Genomic DNA, 20,684 nt, shown 5'->3' on the forward strand with positions numbered 1-20,684 from the left:
TTTGTTGAGCAAGGTTGTATTTAGGAAACTTGTATCTCCACAATGCAAGTGTGTATATTTTAATTTTTTGGTCTTTTAATCACATTGTATTTTAGAATTTTAAAATTCTGTGTACTTCATGAGTAGGCAATAAGTCATCCTTTTCTCTGATTTACAGAATATTTCATGTAAAAGATGTTATTCTATTAGGAGTGATTCTAAAATTGGTCTGATTAGGCCAGATCAGATACTCATTTAGCAAAGTATAATATTAGATTCCTGAATGCCATAGTAATATTTAATTTGACAAATATTTGTTATTTTTAGATAATTATAAGTAATTTTGGAGGCTTCATCCTGCAGTAAATTTGTAGTTTAAATTAGTCTCAATATAGCCTGGATAGAAACATCCTTAAAGTGTTTGCTTTCTCATCTACATTTAATTAGTTTTTAAAAAAATCTTTTACACACAAAATTGCTGTTTAATTTCCTGATTCCAACCAAGAATTAAGTAGAATTGTTAGGAAAATACCAAATTGTTACTTTCTTTTGGGGTGTTCTGTTAGTAAAGAAATTAAGAGTTTTTGTCTTTTCCTCTTCTCTTCTCTCCCTTCCTCCCTCCCCAGTACACACGCTTCTCTTTGCACTTTCAAGATTGACCCTTTAAGTTAAAGTTTCTGAATATCTGTTATATTTTACAGTTGACAAATTACAGTTTGAACCTCCTTTGAGAAAAGAAACAGAAGCACGGGATGAAATGGTAAGACTTATGACTTTTAAAGTATTTTACACAGTAAAATTTGAGAAAACTTATAATTAGGTATATTTTGACCAAAGGAAAAAGTAATATACTCTTCAAAGCGTTAAGTTTTGATAATATATTTCACCCACTCCTTGGAAGCTCAGACGGTGAAGAATCTGCCTGTAGTGCAGGAGACCCAGGTTCCATCCCTGGGTCAGGAAGATCCCCTGGAGAAGGGAATGGCAACCCATTCCAGTATTCTTGCCTAGAGAATTCCCTGGACAGATGATGGGGTCTCAAAGAACTGGACATGACTGAGCAACTAACACACATTTCACCAATTAAAGTTTGAAAAAGCTTATAGTTAGGTGTATTTTGACTAGGGTACAGTGTGTAAATACCATTTTAACCATTCATTTTGACACTTCTAAGTCTTGAAGAATTCACATAAAGTTATTAAATACGTGGTATTTGATGCCAGGCTCTAAGCTCTCAGGATCTTTTTACTTACTGATTCTGTTAGGTTTAGAGTGCAGTTTTGCATTGCCTTACTGTCTTTAATATTTATTTGTTAATATAGTCCCTTTTTTTCAAAACCATTGCTCATATTTTAGATTACTATTTGGTTAACCCTTTTTCTTATCTAAAAGGAAAGAAACGATAAATAAAGCATGATATTATTAGAGTTGGCCTAGGTGTTATTCTAACATATATTTTTAACCATTAGTAAAAGTATAGTTTTTAGAGTAATTATCTTCTGTTAATGGATCTCTTCATTCTTACATTTGGAAGTGGTGCTCTTCCTACTGTATATATTGCTGGACAATAAATTATCAGTTTTCGTGGTAGTCAGAAAAAAATATGGCACAAATAAATTGAAGATAATTGACTAAAATAGTACTTAGTTCTCCATGCTAATGGAGTAGTGATGCACATAATTCAAAGTTAACATTTTTCTGTTTTGCTTTGGAATGTACTAGCATATTGGTAAAGAGGGCTTGTCACATTTTAAGCTGTGTTTCTAATCTTTCTTACATTTAAGTCGACTAATAATGAGTTATTGGCATAAATATGTCAAGTGACAGCAAGTATAGCTAGAGACTACACAGTTGAAAGCCAAGATGATTAATAATCATGACAAACAGTATTTTTTTGAATCGAATAAAGTGACTAATACCTATTATAAGGTAACATGTTTAAACTCTGTTTTACCTTCATAGGGAGTATCATCAGACCCGAATTTTCTGTTACGGTGGAATCCTTTTGTTGATGGTGCAAATACTGGCAAGTAAGTTGTTTTGCTAACATTATTTTACTTGATTGTATAAGAACAACATTTGGTGGTGAGTGACTTATTCTAATAAATTTTAATTTTTATTCTTATAAAAGTTGTACTATGTCTCTTGTCAGTAAAAAGCTTCTGACTTTTTTTAATTACCCAAAGGCAACATGTGTTGATCATTAAGGTTTTAGGGTTTTATTCTGTAAATAAAAATACAGTACGTGTAATGTTGGTATACTAAAAGATGAGCTGCATGATGATGTGGGAAAAAGTACCATAGTAGACATCAGAAAGCCCCAGTTCCATCCTGCAGTGTGATTTCTTCATATTCTAGACATGTCTTTCCTCAATGATTAAGTGATGGGGCTGACCTGAGTGAGTTGTTCCAAACCTGTTAGTGCATTGCAATGCCTAGAAAGCTCTTGTGGAAGTACAGATTCCAGGACCCCCGCATTAGGATTTCAGGTCTGGGGTTGGTAAAGTATGGCCTGTAAGCCAAATCTGACCCTATTTTTTGTGCATCCCACAAACTAAAATGATATTTACATTTTTTAATGGTTGAAAAATATCAAAAGGCAAAGTAATTTTGTTACACATGAAAATTATATGAAATTTAAATTTCAGTGTTCATAAATGAAGGTTAGTTGGAACACAGCCATGCTTATAAGTTTATCCATGGCTGCTTTCATGCTTACAACATTAGAGCTCAGTGGTTGTGACCACTATATGATTCGTAGAGCCTAAAATATTTATTGACTAACCCTTTATAGAAGAAGTTTGCCAACCCTTGCTATGGAATATAGTCTTTGGAAGTGGAATCTAAGAATCCTCAAAGCTTCCCAATTGATTGCAATGACTGTGGATAAATGTGTGAAACCAGTGGGCTAGATCAGTGACTCTCAAATTTTGGTATGCCTGGAGGATCACCTGGAAATTTTGGTAAAATGCAGAATCTGATTAAGTAGGTCTAGGGGGTACATTTATAAAAGTTTCCTTGGGAATTCCCTGGTGGTCTAGGGATTAGGCCTCAATGCTTTTACTGCTTTCAATGCCTGGCTGGGGAACTGAGATTCTGTCAGCTGCATGATGTGGCCAGAAAAAAAGTTTCTCTGTGTTACTAATGTTGCTGATCTCTGGACCCTACTTAGAGTAATGAAGGGTGTGATGATAGAGCTATTTGAATGTATGATTCACTGTGGATTCCAGCTCTAAAATTCTGAATCTTTTTTTAATTGAGTTTAATTTAGTTTTTATTACATATTAAATGTAGCAAAGCATAACCACAAAGTAAAAAAGACTGTGTTCACATTATAAAAGCTCTATTTTATAGTCATAATAATACAGTTTGACAGAATGAGATCTTAGGTCTTCCTGTAGGTTTTAAAGTTACTCTGTGCCGTGATCCAGTTGTCTTTTTTATTCCTTGAATAGAAGCAGATTTTAATGCAGATTTAGTGCTTTCTCTGTTTTATCTTATGACCACTTAAAACCATCTAAATTGCATTTTTCACTTTGTGTTAGATCAACCTCAAAACGTGCAATACCACCTCCCCTACCTCCTAAGGTAAGCAACTTAAAGATTTTCAGCAATAAACCCTTGTTTAAATAATAAATTTAAAAAGTAACTTTATTGAATTTGTTCACAATTCTCTTAAATATATTTTAGATATAGTTTTCTTCAAGAGCATATTATGAAGATGTAAAAATATATTTTAAAATATTTCATGATAAATACAGTATCTTCATAGCTATTAGAAAAAGGCAAAGATACATTATTAGTCATTTAAGAAAATGCTTGACCACGTTGAAAGGAGAGGAGTTCATCGTTTACAGTCCTCATTTATTACCTCAGTTGAACATTTCACTAGAGTCACACTTCATTAAGTCATTTTCCTTGCTTGTTTCTAGTTATTAAATATTTCATGGATTGTGTATATGATTTTATTGGTTATAAAAATGTCAGTTTGGGGCTAGGGCTATTAAAAGTAACATGGCAAGTTCATAGTTGTTTTGAGACAGTAACTAAGCTCTTACTTACCTTACTTACTTGGCCCAGTGAATTGAACTATGTAGGAGAAAGATAAAAAGGCATATTTTCTCTCCCTAAAGTCTTTGATACATAATAACAGTGTTAATGTTTTATGTCCAGATTTATTAAAGTACTTTTATGTCTTATTATCAACTAGCCAAGGATAAACAGTTACCATGAAGACAACCTCCCAGATGAAGAAAAGTCATCAACTGTAAAACGTTGTCCTGATTCAGAGAACAGAGCTCCCCAAGTTCTCAGAAGACAGAGTAGCCCCAGTTGTGGTCCTGTAGCCGAGACTTCCTCTATTGGTATGGCTAGCAGTATCAGCAGCCCTGGAGTGCATACAGCTAGATACTGTGATCTCGGTAAATAAATCAAAGTGAAAACTGAAAAGAAAGCCATTTTGTTCAAATTTTAAAGACTGCCTTTTTTTTCTTAGTCAGTCTTATTACTGTTTAAAACTTTGTGAAAGTTCTTTAAAATTCCATATGGATGGACTATGAATAGATTCAATCCAATCCAATCCCTAATTTGATCCCTTACTAAATATTATAGGATCTAGAAAGATGAATGGATGACCCTGCCCTCCAGAAGTTCATGATGTATAGCAAAAGTTATATCCATGCGCACATAAAATCAGACAAGACATTTTAAGTGTCTCCTACAATAAGTAACTATATGTAACAGAACACCAGAGCTCTCTGAGGGAGATAGGGATAGGGAAGAGAGGAGATAGGCCCTTGGTGAGCCTTTAATAGTTGGAACCAGTGCTTACAGATTTTCTTAGAGAACAAGAGAGAATGAACAAATGCATTGAAGCAGGAAAATCTAGCTTGTGTTGGAAGAACAGCCTCGTATATAGAAGTGTGAGCTTTTAAGGGTGTAAACTGGGAAATAGAGCTTAAAAAGGTAGAGTGAAGTTAAACTCTGAAGGCCTTGAATATCTGCATTAGTAGGTCATGTTTCACTTTTCTCACAATATGGCAAGGCATTTGCTGTTTTCATGCATTAAGACCACTGCTATAGTTGCAGTGCTACCGCTGCAGGATCTAGAGAAAGGCACCAAAAATACTTTAACTCATCTGAAAATAGAGAATATTTCCTAATGAAGGATCACCCAAATGGAAAACAAGTACTGGGGGGGAAGGGAAATTATTTTTCAAGGAAAACTTATTTGTATAGTCATTCAGCTGTTAACTGTGATTCTCTTTAGGAAATGGAGATGGTATTTCAAAATTGATTAGTGAAAACACAGAAGGATCAGCTCAAGCACCACAGTTACCACGAAAAAAGGACAAGCGGGATTTCCCTGTATGTATAACAGGCATTTGGTGATTAGTTGTAACTAATACTGCATCATATAAGGAGCATAGTCTGTTTAATTCAAGACTCAGAATAACTGGACTTCTAAATGTATAAAGTTTTTTTTTAAGGCTTTAAGAGGTCTTACAGTATTACAAATTATTTTTCCCACAGAAACCAGTAATCAATGGCCTTCCACCAACCCCAAAAGTACTGGTAAGGAATATTTTTATTTGAACCATTTGTCAATTTTCCTTTAGAAGCTGAAGATTGTTTATTTGCTGTCGAGTATCTTAAGGTGTTAAAAGGAAGGATTCATAAAGTACTGAGGTGTCAGATGCATTTGAATATACCATGAATCCAATCATGTACCCTTATTTGAGTCAGTTAGAGTTGGGTGAATTTCCATTTTTGTAAATATGGAGAGTTGAGTTCTTCAATTAGCCTACAAAGACCAATTTCACTTTAATGTGATGATATTAATAGTATTGTATCCTCTTCATTATATGGGTTAAATATCTTTCAATGTCTGAAGTCATTTTTACATTGAACTATAAACAGTGGAAAGGAACACTGAAGTTTTTGTTCTCTGGCCTTTCAGTAGATCCTCTCTGTAATGTAGTTCAGCCAGTCATAAGAATGGGTGCCTTTTAAATTGTCTCTTTTTATACAGTAAAAGTTAAGCTTAAATATTAATCTTTTTGTCTCATCACTATTATGAAGGTAAACTGCAAATATAACTGTATGTTACTCAATAAAGTCATTGTTTTGCATTATTAAATCTTAGTTGTAAAGATAATTTGTGACTTAGGTACCTAGAATGTATCATTGACATATGTAGATGTTTTGGTAAATCTGATATTTTTGCTCTAAAATAGAGGATTACTCAAGGAACAAGTATGAAACTCTCTTGATAGAAGGAGTTAATATATCAAAATATGAATTTTGTTTTGTAAGGAGACCATAAGTATATGCAAATAAGAGTCAGTTTAGCATTTCATAATAATCTTCAGCTTTTTTCTAAGAATATAAAAATTATCTAATCAAATAAGTCAACATTTCTTTCTTTTTAAATAAGATGGGAGCATGTTTTTCCAAAGTTTTTGATGGCTGCCCTTTGAAAATTAATTGTGCAACATCTTGGATACATCCTGATACAAAAGGTAACATTTCTGAAACTTTTATATACCTCTCTAACAAAGTATTTATTATTGGAAAGGATCTTTATGATCACTGAACTGAGGGCTTTTTACTTTAAAAAATACAACCTAGAGACCAAATAGTATAGGTCTTACTATTTAGTGTAACAACATAAATAGGTAAACAGTTTTGGTTTAAAAGCATTAGAATTTTAGAGCATACAAGAACAATTCCTGATTAAAAGAGATGAAAGAGACATCACAGCTGATTGCAACCATAATTTAGTATTTTTCTTTTATTTACAAAGACAGTACTGGGCCAATTGATGATCTCAGAGTTAAGATATTAGATAATACATTGTTTCAGTATGCTGAATATCCTGATTCCCTGATTTTGATATATCCTAATTTTGATCATTTTTCTGTAGTTATGTAAGACCTTTTTTTTTTAAGAAATGCACACAAATACTTAGGAATAAAGGGGTATCAGGCTTATAACTTAATTCAGGAAAGGGGGGGAAATGTGTGTGCAGAGAGAAAGAAGGATAAAAACAAAAATAGCAAATGTTGACATTTGTGGAACCTGCATGAAGTATATTCAAGAATTTGTTGTATTATAATGTTTTTGAAAGTCTAAAATGATAAAGTAAAATTTACTCTTAAAAATTTAGGCTATATGATTTTAAAGTGAGGAAGCATAACACATGGGAAAAATTTGGAATCAAATATATATGGGTTGAGTTCCCTAGCTGTCATTACTGTGTGACTTGGAAAATATACTTAAATTAGGTGTGATCATAATACTCACCTTGTTGCAAAGAAGAAAGGAGCCAACCTGGTTGTCTGGGAATTAGCAGAGATTAGGCAGTGGAAGTTGTTCTGGAAATGTTTGTTTCTACTTCAGCACAGTCATAAAGACAGGTTGTGTAACTATCTTGCTTTATGTGCCATCATTAGAAAGTATAACAGAAAATAATGTTAACAGGAAGCAAATTTTTTAAAAATATTTGTAACTTTTTATTTTTCTAGAAGTTTACACTTACAGAAAAGCTAGAGAAATAGTACAACAAACTCTGATATACCCAGAATCATCAAGAGTTTCTTTTTTTTTAACAGCCTCACCAAAACCATACTATTTTTTTTATTTAAGTATAGTTGATTTACAATATTGTGTTAGTTTCAGGTGTACAGAAAAGTGAATCATTTACACACATACATATATTCATTCCTTTTTAGGTACTTTCCCATATAGATTATCACAGAACATTGAGTAGAGTTTGCTGTGCTGCTCAGTGGATCCTTGTTGGTTATCCATTTTATATATAGTCGTGTGTGTGTTCTTTCTTCTGCCACATTTGTTTTACTATTTTCTATCTGTGTGTGCATTTTTTTTTTCTGAATCACTTGAAGGGTGAGTTGCTCCTCCCTTATCACTTCACTTTGTATTTCCTAGAAGCAAGAATCATCTCTTATATAATCACAGTACTGTTATAAAGATCAGAAACTTTGTCACTGATATAACACTGTTTTTTAATCCACAGTCCATATGTAAGTTTTTTTAATTATCCCTGGAGTGTCTTTCATTTTCCTCTCCCTCTAGTTCAAGTTAACGTGTTGGATTTGCCTGTCATGCCTTTAGTCTCCTTTAGTCTGAACGTTGCTCAACTTTTCTGTCTCACCTGATCATGCCATATTTTGAGGCTGCTTATTTTGTAGAATGTCCCTTAACTTGGGTCTGTCCGATGAGTCCTCATGTGTAGATCAAGTTATGTATTTGGGGAAGGAATATCACAGAAGTGTTTTTGTGCTCTTCTCAGTTCATCATATCAGGAGGCACTATCGACTTGTCCAAGTGCTAGTGACATTAACATTGACCAGTTGGCTCACTAGCCTTCTCTTCTGTCAAGTTCCTATTTTTCCCTTTCTAAGTAACTGGTTAATTCCCAAATATTAATTCCCAAAGTAATTGATAGGTAGCTAGCGTGGAGATACATTGAGACTTGATAAATATCCTCTTGCTCATCAAGCTTTCACTGACTAGTTTTAGTATCCATTGACAATCCATTGACATCTGTTAACAGTTTTACTTCTTTCTCATTTATTCACTGTGGTTGAATAAGATGACATATAATGAAAATTTCGTTTTAAAAAATTTTATAGTAAGATAAAGCAGAGTTAGTAACAATGTATCTACTTTTTAAAAAATGAAGAATTGGGAAAAGAATTAAAGAAGGTAGCATGGGTTTTACAAAATAATTTTTCTTTGGATGGGTGGGTGGCTAATTCTTAATACCATTAAAATATAAGGCCATTATTTTAATGAATGATTTCAGAAAATGTTAGTAAATTCTGGTGATTTATCTCAACTATTTTAGATCAGTACATTATTTTCGGAACTGAAGATGGTATTTATACATTGAATCTGAATGAACTACATGAGGCAACGATGGAACAGGTAATTTAGGAGTTTTAACTCAAAAAATTAACTTGGACTAATTGAATAAAGGAAATATCTTAATTTTAGGTCAATTTATATGGGCCCCAGTTTTAATTTTTATGATTTAAATATTTAAAGTGGTGAAATTACACTCTTTATATGTTCATTATGAAGATTTTTTTCTGTAAGGTTGTAATAATTTACTAAAAGATAGAAATAGTTATTTTTCTACTCTTTCAGGCTGTTGAAATTTGGAGGTTGAGGGGTAAGGGAATGAAACTGGAGAGTTTTAATTATCTGCTTTTTTCTTAATAGTTATTTCCACGGAAGTGTACTTGGCTCTATGTTATCAACAATACTTTAATGTCATTGTCAGGTATGTATATGATGAAAATAATATGATAAATAAACCATGGACAAGCAGAGAAATGTAATTTTAATATATATTATTTTAAAATGTTGTTATTTAGGGTAATTATAATCTAGTATAGTTGACCTTGAGGCTTGTAGGTATTTTTTGACCGGTGTAGAAAAGGAAGAAACCCTGTTGTCAGTTAAAGCTGTACTTCCCACACGTGCCCAAGAACTACACAGTTGGAAAACATGACAGTGATTGTTCCCTGAGGCCGTCTGTTTCAGTCTCTGTTCCTGCCACCATCCCTGCCTTCCACTGAGAATCAGCAGTTGACAGAAAGCAGAGAATCCAGCTACTTCCTTCTCTTTCATCTTGAGCCAGTCACTGTCTCTTGTCTCTCGGCCTTAGGTTTCTTTTTTTTTTTTTCCCATAAATTATATCTGTTTAAATTTTTTTAATTGAAGTATAGTTGATTTACGATATATTGATTTCTGCTGTACTATAAAGTATTTCAGTTTTCCATATATATATTCTTTTTCATGCTTTTTTCCTTTATGTTTTATCACAGGATATTGAACATAGTTGCCTGTGCTATATACAGTAGGACCTTGTTGTTTATATATTCTGTATGTAATAGTTTACAGCTGCTAAGCCCAAACTCCCAGTCCATCCTTCCCCACTGCCCCTCCCTGTTGACAACCAGTAAATCTGTTCTCTACTTCTGTGAGTCTGTTTCTGTTTCGTAGACAGGTTCTTTGTCTCACATTAAATTCCATATATAAGTGATTCATATGGTATTTGTCTTTCTCTTTCTGACTTACTGCACTTAGTGTGATCATCTCTAAATACATCCATGTTGCTGCTCTCAGTTTTCTTAATTGTAATATGAGGAGGATAGTAACAATTACAACCTCACAAGATTGCTGTGAGGATTAAGTGAGATATAACGAGTACTTAGTTAACTGTGAAGACTTAAGAGATGTTCGCTGGTAGAATTCTGGACCACATATTTATTAGCCAACTTGGACCAAAACTTTATAAAGTCTTAAAAATAATCATAAGGGTTTTGGAGCAGCCTATTCCAATTTTGTTGTTTGTGCTTTTCTTTTTTTTGTTTTGTTGGGGATAGACGGGTGTTGTTTTAGGCTTTTTTTTTTTTCCCCCAATAGTTACCTGCCAAAAACAATTTTATTACATTTTGGATTTAAGTGACTACCTAAAGGTTCGCTACGTGCTTTCATTCTGATAGTAGAGCATAGTTGGCTCCCTCTATCTGCATGTACAGCTTCAACCAACTGCAGATAGAAGTTTTTTTTTTAAATTCTGGAAAATTCCAAAAAGAAACAAAACTTGAAATTTGCCAGGCACTGGGTCACTATTTATGTAACATTTACATTGTATTGGGTATTATACATAATCTAGAGATAATTTAAAGTATATGGAAGGGTGTGCATAGGTTATATGCAAGTGCTGCATGACATCATTTTATATGAGGGACTTCAGCAACCTCAGATTTTGGTATCTGCATGGGGATCCTGGAACAGTACTTGTGATGGGACCACTGTACAAGATAGTTAATTATTTCTCTCTTTCCTTAATCCTGATGCTGTCATCTATGAAAATAGCACTCATCCCTTTCTCCGCTTTGAATAACTAAGTTATTTTAACATTCCTTAATTTTGTTTTGTTTTGTTTGATACTCTGATGATTACATCCCAGCTATTATTTACTGTACTGTCAGACTTTTTGTTATTAAGTATACCTTTCAGCTACTCTTGCTTTAAAACATTAGTGCTGATACAGTTTTAACTCATTATGAATTGTGGCTAATTTAAGAAATGTCATTTTCATAATTTTAAGTATGTGTGTGTGAGTATATATAACTTAAACTCTTCTACTAACCATCACCTAGTAGAGACTCTTCAGGAATTTGTGTATTTGAGCTGATGAGTTTTTACAAAGAGCGTATTATTTGATTGTCCACAAATGTCTTTTTAAAAACTAGGGTCCTCAAATGACAGTTATTCTCTTTGATTTTGAGTCCCCTATTTTTTTTTACTTTTATCTAATAAAATATTAAAATATCATATTATATTATGAAAATAAACCTAATTCTATTTGAATTAACAATTCTGATTTGTATTCATATAGAGTCACTTTCCTCCAACCACTTTTATATACCTGTCTGTGTGAATAAGCTTAAAAGCCACACAGAGTACATTTTATATATTTATAAAATAACTATAGAAAGGCAGGAAAAAGCTAGCCTATAAATTAGTTCTTTCCAAATTCTACTTAAAATGACCTGTGGAACTGAATGAAGATAGGTAGCATTGCTCAATAAGAGAAAACGTTCTGTTTAAGAGTCTGCATTTCTGAGCATGAGTGTACATACATGTACACGTGTTAGCTGCTTAGGTAACTAGTTATCTATAAAGGCAGACTAGAGAAAGGAAGGGTGGTATACTGTTAGGCAGAATGCTGCATTTTGAAAAGATACAGAAAATTTTGTGAGGATAAAATCACTCTTTTTCATGTTTTCTTATAGTAAAATGATAGATACTATTTGGGGCTGTTATAGTACCATGTCTTATATAGTAAGGAGTCAGATATTTACCATATCTTCCCCTTTTAATGTGGATTAAATATGTGGTTTTGATTATATAGAATCATAGTCTAGTTATCCTGAATAATGATAGTACATACTTGTAGCCCTGTTATATCCTATGGCATATAGTATTAGTTTGCTTTACTTTTCTTAGTATTTCAATGTTATCTAACACTTCTTTCACAGTCAGCTTTAATCCAAGGCTATGTGGTAGATTATTCCTAAATAGGAGTAGCTCAGAAAGATAATGTAGTGATTATATAGTTTTCCGTGTTGTACTGAAATAATCACATGTGCATCATTGTGACTCAGCCTATTTTGCAAAAATGTTTAACAGTTTCTTTTTCTATGTTCACTTCATAAAGGTTTACATATATTCTGTCCAGATCACTTATTAGTCAGAATATATCTAATTTATGTATTGGGAAACACAATTATCTGTTACTTTCCTAAAACTTATTTTACTTATTAGCTTTCAAAGTAGTACTAACTATGTATTTTTGTTTATGTTTTTCTATTTTGCTTGGCTTTTTGAACATGTCTGGATTCATCATTTTAGAAGGTAATTATTATTTCTTTTGCTTGAAAATTGTATTTCTCTGTTTTAAATAATTCTAATAAAAATAACATGTTTCTCTTTTTTAGGAAAAACCTTTCAACTCTACTCTCATAATCTTATTGCTTTGTTTGAACAAGCCAAAAAACCAGGACTAGCTGCCCATATTCAGACTCATAGGTTTCCAGATCGCATACTACCAAGGTACTAAATATTTTGATTCTGCTGGGAGTGAGGGGAATTAGTGTCTATTTTTAAAGCAACCAGTCTTCTTGCACACTGAAAAACTTCCTTTGTCTTAATTTTGAAAGGTAGTTTACATTAAAGTAAATGTCATATAGAGTTCAAAAGATAAGTGCTTTGTAACTTGACTGTCCATGACCATCATCCATAGAAGTTTTATGATATAAATTCCCAGGACCCACCTCAGACCTATACTATCATATAGTTTGGAGTCATAGTTTAAGATGTTTTTTTTTAAAAGCTCCTTAACTAATTCTGATGGAACTGATTCACAGATCATTCACTGTTTGAGAACCGCTGTAGTAGAGTACATTTATATTGTCCTTTGTTTACAGAAAGTTCGCTTTAACCACAAAGATTCCTGATACAAAGGGCTGCCACAAATGTTGCATAGGTGAGTAAATACTATTTCTCAAACTGAATGGTTAGAACTTTTAACATCTTTAAAATTATCTGTAAAGTTCTTAAAGTATTAAATAAAGGAAGGGGAGCTTTATATTTGTTTTAAATAAGGAGTTAAGGGACCACTGAAGCTCAGGAATGTATAGTGGGACATGGCACAAAAGCACGTGAAGATAGTAGCCCTGACCTGATGCTTTCTCAGAGCACAATGTTCCTCAGATTTTTTTAACCACAGTCCCTAAGGCTCTCTCTCTGCTAATATCCTAGCTTTCAGTTAGCACTTACCATTAACAGTTATTGAGTAGTGCTTTATGAACATTATTATTTCAGGACTCTGCCCAACTCTGAAGTTAGGGGGAGCAGCCATACAAGACCACTCTCACTTCTGTTACCATTTACAAGTTTACCAGTTGTAACCTTCATGGTCAGAATTTCACTGGTATGACTCAGAGTTCGCTGAAAGTGGTTATACGCTTGGCTTTGGTTTGTTACAGGGAAAGGATATAGATTAAAATCAGCTAAAGGAAGATGTGCATAGGGCAGAGTCCAGGAAAGATACAAGATATAGAGCTTCTGTTGTCCTCCATAGAATATGGATGGTGTTACTTTTCAGGCAGTGACCTGTGATAATACACAGCATTGCTAGCTAGCTAGGTAAGCTTACTGAACAACCTCAGTGTTCAGAGGTTTTACTAGGGCTCTATCACATAGGCATGCTCGACTGCCCACGTGGCTGACCTCAGTATCCAGCCCCTCTGGAGGTCAAGTGATGCTGCATGACCCAAAGCCCCTACCCTAAATTGCATGATTGGTCTTTATGGCCTGATTATTCCCCATCCTAAGACTATCCAATGTTGCCAGACCATGGAGTTGCAAAGAATCGGTCATGACTTAGCAATTGAGCAACAACAATGTATCAGCACTGCCTTTATAAAGAAAACTGAGTTAGCTTTTGGGTGAGTATAATTCAGTAATTGGTTTTAGTTAAAGTTTATGTTTTCATATAAAAATATTCAGTGTTCTGGGTGTGTCTGTTTTGTTTCTTTCCAGTCAGAAACCCTTACACAGGACATAAATACCTCTGCGGAGCTTTACAGTCTGGAATTGTTTTACTTCAGTGGTATGAGCCAATGCAGAAATTCATGTTGATAAAGGTATATATTAATTTGTTTACATTTTCTTCTTTAGAAAACACGAATGTAAAATTGAACCTAAAATTGTAGAATCCCATTGCTAACAGCCAGGATCATGTTTATAGGTATTTATTTGGTTTAAGGGCTTTTGTGTTCTTAAGACTTTAAAGATTTCATCTTTATTTTATGTTAATAGATTTCCAGAAATAACACATTCATAAAGAAAAATGTGGCCAATTCTCTAAAATAGATGTTTATGGAAAACTGATCCTTATGATCATTTAGATGTCATTTTTTTAATTGAAGTATTACATGATATTGTGTTTCAGGTATAGAGCAAAGTGTTCAGTTGTATATTTCTTTTTTCAGATTTTTTTCATGATAGATTATTAAAGGTATTAAATATAGTTTCCTTTGTTATACAATAAATCCTTATTGCTTATGTATTTTATGTATAGTAGTTTGTATATGTAGATTCTGTACTTCTTATTTATCCATTCCCCAACCCCTTTATTTTTTATGTCTGTTTCTGTTTTGTATATAGATTCATTTGTATTGTTTTTTAGATTCCACATATAAGTGATATCATGTATTATTTGTCTGACTTACTTCACTAAGCATGATATTGTCTAGGTCCATCCATGTTGCTGCAGTGGCAATGTTTCGTTCTTTTTATGGCTGAATAATAGTCCGTTGAATATATACAGCACGTCTTATGCCAGTCATCTGTTGATGTGCACTTGGATTGTTCCCATGTCTTGGCTGTTATAAATAGTGCTGCTGTGAATGCTGGGGTGCGTCTATCTTTTCAAATTAGTTTCATCTTTTCCAGGGTATTCCCGGGAGTAGGATTGCAGGATCATATGGAAGCTCTTTTCTGGTTTTTAAGGAACCTCCATACTATTCTCCATAGTGACTGCACCAAATTACATTCCTACCAGTAGTGTAGGAGTGTTCTCTTTCCTCCAAACCTTCCCCAGCATTTATTATTGCTAGACATTTTAATAGAGGCCATTACGATTGGTGTGAGGTGGTACCTCATTGTAGTTTTGATATGTATTTCTCTAATAACTAGCAATGTTGGACCTATTTTCATTTGCCTAGTAGCCATCTGTATGTCTTCTTTGGGAAAATGTCTATTTAGGTCTTCTGCCCATTTTTTGATTGGGTTTTTTCTTTTCTTGATATTCAAGTTGTATGAACGGGATATGTACTTTGGAAATTAAGCCCTTGTTGGTCACATTATTATTTTCTCCCATTCTGTACATTTTCTTTTTTGTTTTATTTTATGGTTCCTTTCCTATGCAAAAGCTTTTAAGTTCAATTAGGTCCTATTTGTTATTTTTGGCTTTATTTATTTATTTGACTTAGGAGACTGATCTAAGAAAATATTGCTACAATTTTGTGAGTCTTTAAGCTATTTTGAGTTTATTTTTGTATATGGTAAGAGGGAGTGTTCTAGCCTCATTGATTTACATGAGCCTGTCCCACATTCATAATGCTGCTTTGTCGTAGATTAGTTGACCATAGGTCTGTGGATTTATTTCTAGGCTCTTTATTCTGTTCCATTGATCTGTATGTCTGTTTTTGTGCCAGTAAGAGGGAGTCATTTCTTAGAATCAGATCAATCAAGAAAATGAAAGCCTTTCTGTTGAATTTATTCAGCAACAGAATGAATGAGGAGATTGTTTCTAAATTATGCTCCTTTTTTTCTTGCAGCACTTTGATTTTCCTTTGCCAAGTCCTTTGAATGTTTTTGAAATGCTGGTAATACCAGAACAGGAATATCCTATGGTCTGTGTAGCTATTAGCAAAGGCACCGAATTAAATCAGGTAGTTCAGTTTGAGACAATCAATTTGAACTCTGCATCCTCGTGGTTTACAGAAATTGGTGCTGGTAAGTGTTTTTTACTTTATGTTGAAGTATTAATGCTTTTGTCTATCGAAGAAGCAGAACAGGTTCAACCTGCATGGGCTTTCTAGTAGAGTTTCCCAAGTAAGCACAGAGGATCATGTACATATAGTTTATGATCTCTGTTTGCCAGAGGCAATTTGATACATACAAAGTATTTTACCAAGAAAAATTTTAATGATTCCCAGCATTTAAAAGTCTTAGTTGTTGTCAGTTAATATTTGGACTTGCTAAGTAAGTTTTCTAAGATAGTTTTCAGATTTTATCTTCTCAAGCAAAGAAATTCACTTTTTTTTTAAATCAATTTTTCCCCCTACACTTCCTAAAATCATTGAGTTCTAGTACTTTTCAGACTTAATAGAAGCTTCTCATGTGTGGCCTCCAAGCATTACCATTTAAAGTTACAGGGAATATTATATCTCTTGCATTTTCTGAGAATGGTTTGTTAGCCTAGAATTTTATCAAACATGTCTCAGTGAAAGCTCTGAAAAGATTGGGAAGTTTATTTTCAAACTTTAAAATTGGAACAAATCAGTCAAGAATTTATGTTAAAAATTAGTAAAATGAAGGTCTTCATTTTGCCCGTTCACTGTTTTTATTGTACTTGTGTATTGTCACCCCAGGTTTATCAAGTCATTTTTACATATGAAGTCAAGCAAGCGTTAGTTATAACTATTTCATTACTGACCCCTTTTTCTTTATCACCTTGAGAAGAAGTCTGTTATAAGTTATCATAAGTTCTTATTAAATAGCTTTGGCTTTTGATCATCTTTAGGCTAAATTACAAGAACTCTTTATACATCCCAGCTATTGAAGTTAATGTAGAACTGCACTAATGTCACTTTCAGAATAAGAATCAGTATGACCTATTGGTGTCCTAGTAAATGTTTAACAACAGACTTGGGCTGCAGAGAAGCCTCGTTTATAGCAGTTGCCTGTTTCTGTGGTGTAAATGCTCTCAGCACAGCCAATTTCAAAATACCAACTTAATGTCATCTGACTTGCAAAATTTGTAAAAATTTATCAGTCCAGTACCAGCCAGTTCCAGCATGCCTTGGACTATTATAACTGTTTTTGTGCACCAGATCCTAATTTCCAGTAGAATAAAATAGGAGTATATTCTTCACCCTCCCCTATCCTCCACTTTTCTCCCCCTACCCTGCCCCCTGTGCTCATTTTTCTTTCTAATTTGTTAATGCTTTTGGTTGAGTTAGATGCATACCCTCATGGTATAGCTAACAGGAAGGTCCAAATGGCATTGTTTTATTATCATGAAATATAAGCAAGCCAAATAGAAATGTGTTCCTATTAGATAGTTACTGCTAAAAAGAAGGGTTATAGGTCCGTTCATTTTAAAACCAAGATCATGCTTGGCAGACAGCCTCAACTTGTTTATAAGTTGTTCATATATAATAATAGTGTAGAGAAAGTTATTTCATAAGATTAATGTAAGTTTGCAAACCACTTTCTTCTGTATATTGTATTAGGTGGTTACATTGTTTAAGGCTGGGCATTCAATGAGTCCTTTTGTGAATTTGCAGGGGTGAGGTTCAGGGCTTGTTGTTTGCTTTTTAATGCCAGAGGTATACTGTTCTATCCACTTATAACACAATCTAGGCTAAAATTACGGCAGACCCAAAATTACTTCCCGAGGAGATCCAGAACTCTGAGGGTATACATTCAAATCACCCTAAAGCTGAGATTGTCCTTATTAGGTTTCTCCATTTTCACAAATGATTGCTAATCTATCTCCCGGCTATGTCAATAGCTGAGACCATACCTTGACTTGACAGCAGTTTTAACAATTAAAATGAACTCCTACTCCAAGACTCTCTTAGTCTTATTTTGATTAGTTGTTGCAGTATACTTTTCTCCAAGGATGGTGCTTAGTAATTATCATCAGCACACAATAACTGTATGTTAATAGAAAAGCTATTTTTTTTTGGAATATTGCCTCAGAAACAACACTTTACCAATTCTGTACATCTGGATTCTTCACTATATATGGATTTTGGAAGGTCCACAAATACCCCAAAATAATGTGTAAGATTTTGTGTTTATGCTCAGATGTGCAGTTTTTAAGGGAGAGTATCTATGGGTTTTCCCAAAAGATGTAGTTAAGAATGACTGCTCTAAATAATCTAAAATCTTTGCATGGTTTCACCTAGACCACTCATGCAATCTGAGTGGCTAAAATAGTTTTACCAAAAATGTTTTGCAAAAATGTCATCACTTATCTTAGCAGATGTTTATCAGCCAAGTAGTGAAAGTTGCTTCCTGCAAAGATACTGTTGACAGTATTGTTCATTATGTCAACTGGTGTCCTGTTAATAAAGGAACTCCAACCTACACTCACACCCCAATAACCAGAAAAATTGCTCTCTGATCATAGTTTCATTAATACTTTTGCTTTTTCTGAATTACTGACTTTTTTTTTTAATCTCAGAGACACTGTGACCCACCTGACCTTGTTTTCATCTTTTCATTGGCTACTATGAAATGCAGAGCAAAATCTAATCACTGTATAACATGCATCTTACTTCCTTCCCCATATTTACCATTTGCTTCATTTTATTTTTGTAATATACCTTTCTGGAACCAGCCGAGGTATTAATTAAATATAATATTGAGCCTTTCTCAGTAAGCCTTGCTTAAGACTTTGTTTTTTAAATTGACTTACATACATTTTTTTTGAGAAGACAATTACAAAATATAATTTTTGTGTTAAACTTCAAAGGCTAGTTTAAAATCACAGAAAAAAATCAGAATTTGTGTTTCTTTTCTAAGTTTTAATTTTTAAAGCACATTATATAACTGTAACCTTATTTTCCTTTTCCCCTCAAGGCAACCAACAGTTAGATTCCATTCACGTAACACAGTTGGAGAGAGATACTGTTTTAGTGTGTTTGGACAGTAAGTACTATTTTAAAGTTTATTCCAAGTATTCTACTTGATATAACATACCTTTTCATGAACTAGATTCTAATAGAATCAGTAGAGTAGATTTTGACTTTCCACCTTAAGTAGCCATGTTTTATTGATGAAAAATGTAAATTATTTACATATATAGTAATTAATTGATCTGTTTGTCAGTACTGTCCTCTGTGACCCTTTTCTTTATTTTGTTTGGCCTACTTGGAAACATTGTACAGTCGACCCTCTGTATCCATGGGTCCTACATCCTTTATTCAATTAACCATGGATTGAAAATATTCAGAAAAACATTCCAGAAAGCTCAAAAAAACAAACCTGAATTTGCTGAGGGCCTGACAACTATTTATACAGCTTTTATATTGTGTTAATGTATTATAAGTAATCTAGGAACATAGATGACTTAGCACAGGGAACTATAACTCAATAGTATGTATAACCTGTAAGGGAAAAGAATCTGAAAATATATATATATACCCCCACACACATACGTGGGCTTCCCCCATAGCTCAGTGGTAAAGAATCTGCCTGCAGTGAAGGAGAGGAAGGGAATGCCAGTTCAATCCCTGGGTCAGGAAAATCCCCTGGAGGAGGGTATGGCAACCCACTCTGGTATTCTTGCCTTGAAACTCCCATGGACAGAGGCGCCTGGTGGGCTGCAGTCGATAGGGTCACAAAGAGCTAGACATGACCGAAGTGAGCATATACACATACATATAACTGAATTGGTGTGCTGTACACCTGAAACGCACACATACATATAACTGAATTGGTGTGCTGTACACCTGAAACGCACACAATATTGTAAGTCAGCTATATTTCAATAAAACTATTCTAAAATGTTAAACTCTATGGAGGGATATGTATAGGTTATATGCAAACAGTAGGCCATTTTATATAAGGGACTTGAGCATCCATGGATTTCGATCTCCTTGAGGGATACAGGAACCAATCCCCCATGGATACCAAGGGACAATGATATTAGAACAGTTTGCCATAACCTTGGGGTAAAATTCTGTATAAACTATTCTGAGAGTTTTTTCATAAATCATTGTAATTAATGAAAAAATAGATTATACTAATATGATCACTTATATAACATAAACTTTTAGAATCCTGTCTGTAATATTCTAATTTACAAATAGATTTGAGAACTTTACCTGTAGTTGTAATTCTTTTAATGTAGAGAGAGATGTTATTGATAGATGTATGTTGTGCTATATATGCAGTGAAGAAGCAGAAAAACTTTAACAGGTTTTTTTAGTTTTTCAAACAAAGCACTCTAATTCCTGAAATCTGCTTTACTTGAATGCAATGAATCCTGCAAGTGAAATTCTCCCAGACTTGGAATTATATTTGAAAGTTGGCAGTATTCTCTGTGATTTAATTCATTCCAGTATTTGAAAATTATTAAAGCTTCTCTTTGATGCTTAGGGTTATTTTTTAAATTGTTCCACTGCTGAATTTGCCGTATTTTTGTCTTAATTTCTCTTTTCTAAAGCATTCCCTTTTGGATTTGCCTTATAGACTCATAAAGATCATCTAATATTATAGATAAGTAAACCAAATCCCACAATGTTTCCTTTGCCCATTATCCCTTAAGTATTTTTGCTTCTTTGAGTACTGATAAG

At 33.6% G+C, this 20,684-nt stretch overlaps 1 protein-coding gene across 1 annotated transcript in view; it reads left to right on the top strand.

Moving 5' to 3' along the window:
• The window catches only part of MAP4K5 (mitogen-activated protein kinase kinase kinase kinase 5), a 114,139-nt gene that overhangs the window by 81,076 nt on the left and 12,379 nt on the right, over positions 1-20,684 (top strand). The window contains exons 15-29 of the mRNA XM_068966384.1: positions 681-739; positions 1,942-2,009; positions 3,525-3,567; positions 4,190-4,343; positions 5,249-5,346; positions 5,512-5,553; positions 6,416-6,500; positions 8,852-8,931; positions 9,229-9,289; positions 12,436-12,438; positions 12,522-12,636; positions 13,011-13,069; positions 14,128-14,231; positions 15,930-16,107; positions 18,967-19,035. Of these exons, the coding sequence (XP_068822485.1) occupies positions 681-739; positions 1,942-2,009; positions 3,525-3,567; positions 4,190-4,343; positions 5,249-5,346; positions 5,512-5,553; positions 6,416-6,500; positions 8,852-8,931; positions 9,229-9,289; positions 12,436-12,438; positions 12,522-12,636; positions 13,011-13,069; positions 14,128-14,231; positions 15,930-16,107; positions 18,967-19,035 (1,218 nt within the window). The remainder of the gene's footprint in view (positions 1-680; positions 740-1,941; positions 2,010-3,524; positions 3,568-4,189; positions 4,344-5,248; positions 5,347-5,511; positions 5,554-6,415; positions 6,501-8,851; positions 8,932-9,228; positions 9,290-12,435; positions 12,439-12,521; positions 12,637-13,010; positions 13,070-14,127; positions 14,232-15,929; positions 16,108-18,966; positions 19,036-20,684) is intronic.

This window comes from Capricornis sumatraensis, chromosome 2, assembly GCF_032405125.1.
Source record: "Capricornis sumatraensis isolate serow.1 chromosome 2, serow.2, whole genome shotgun sequence".
In the NCBI taxonomy this organism is placed as follows: Eukaryota; Metazoa; Chordata; class Mammalia; order Artiodactyla; family Bovidae; genus Capricornis; species Capricornis sumatraensis.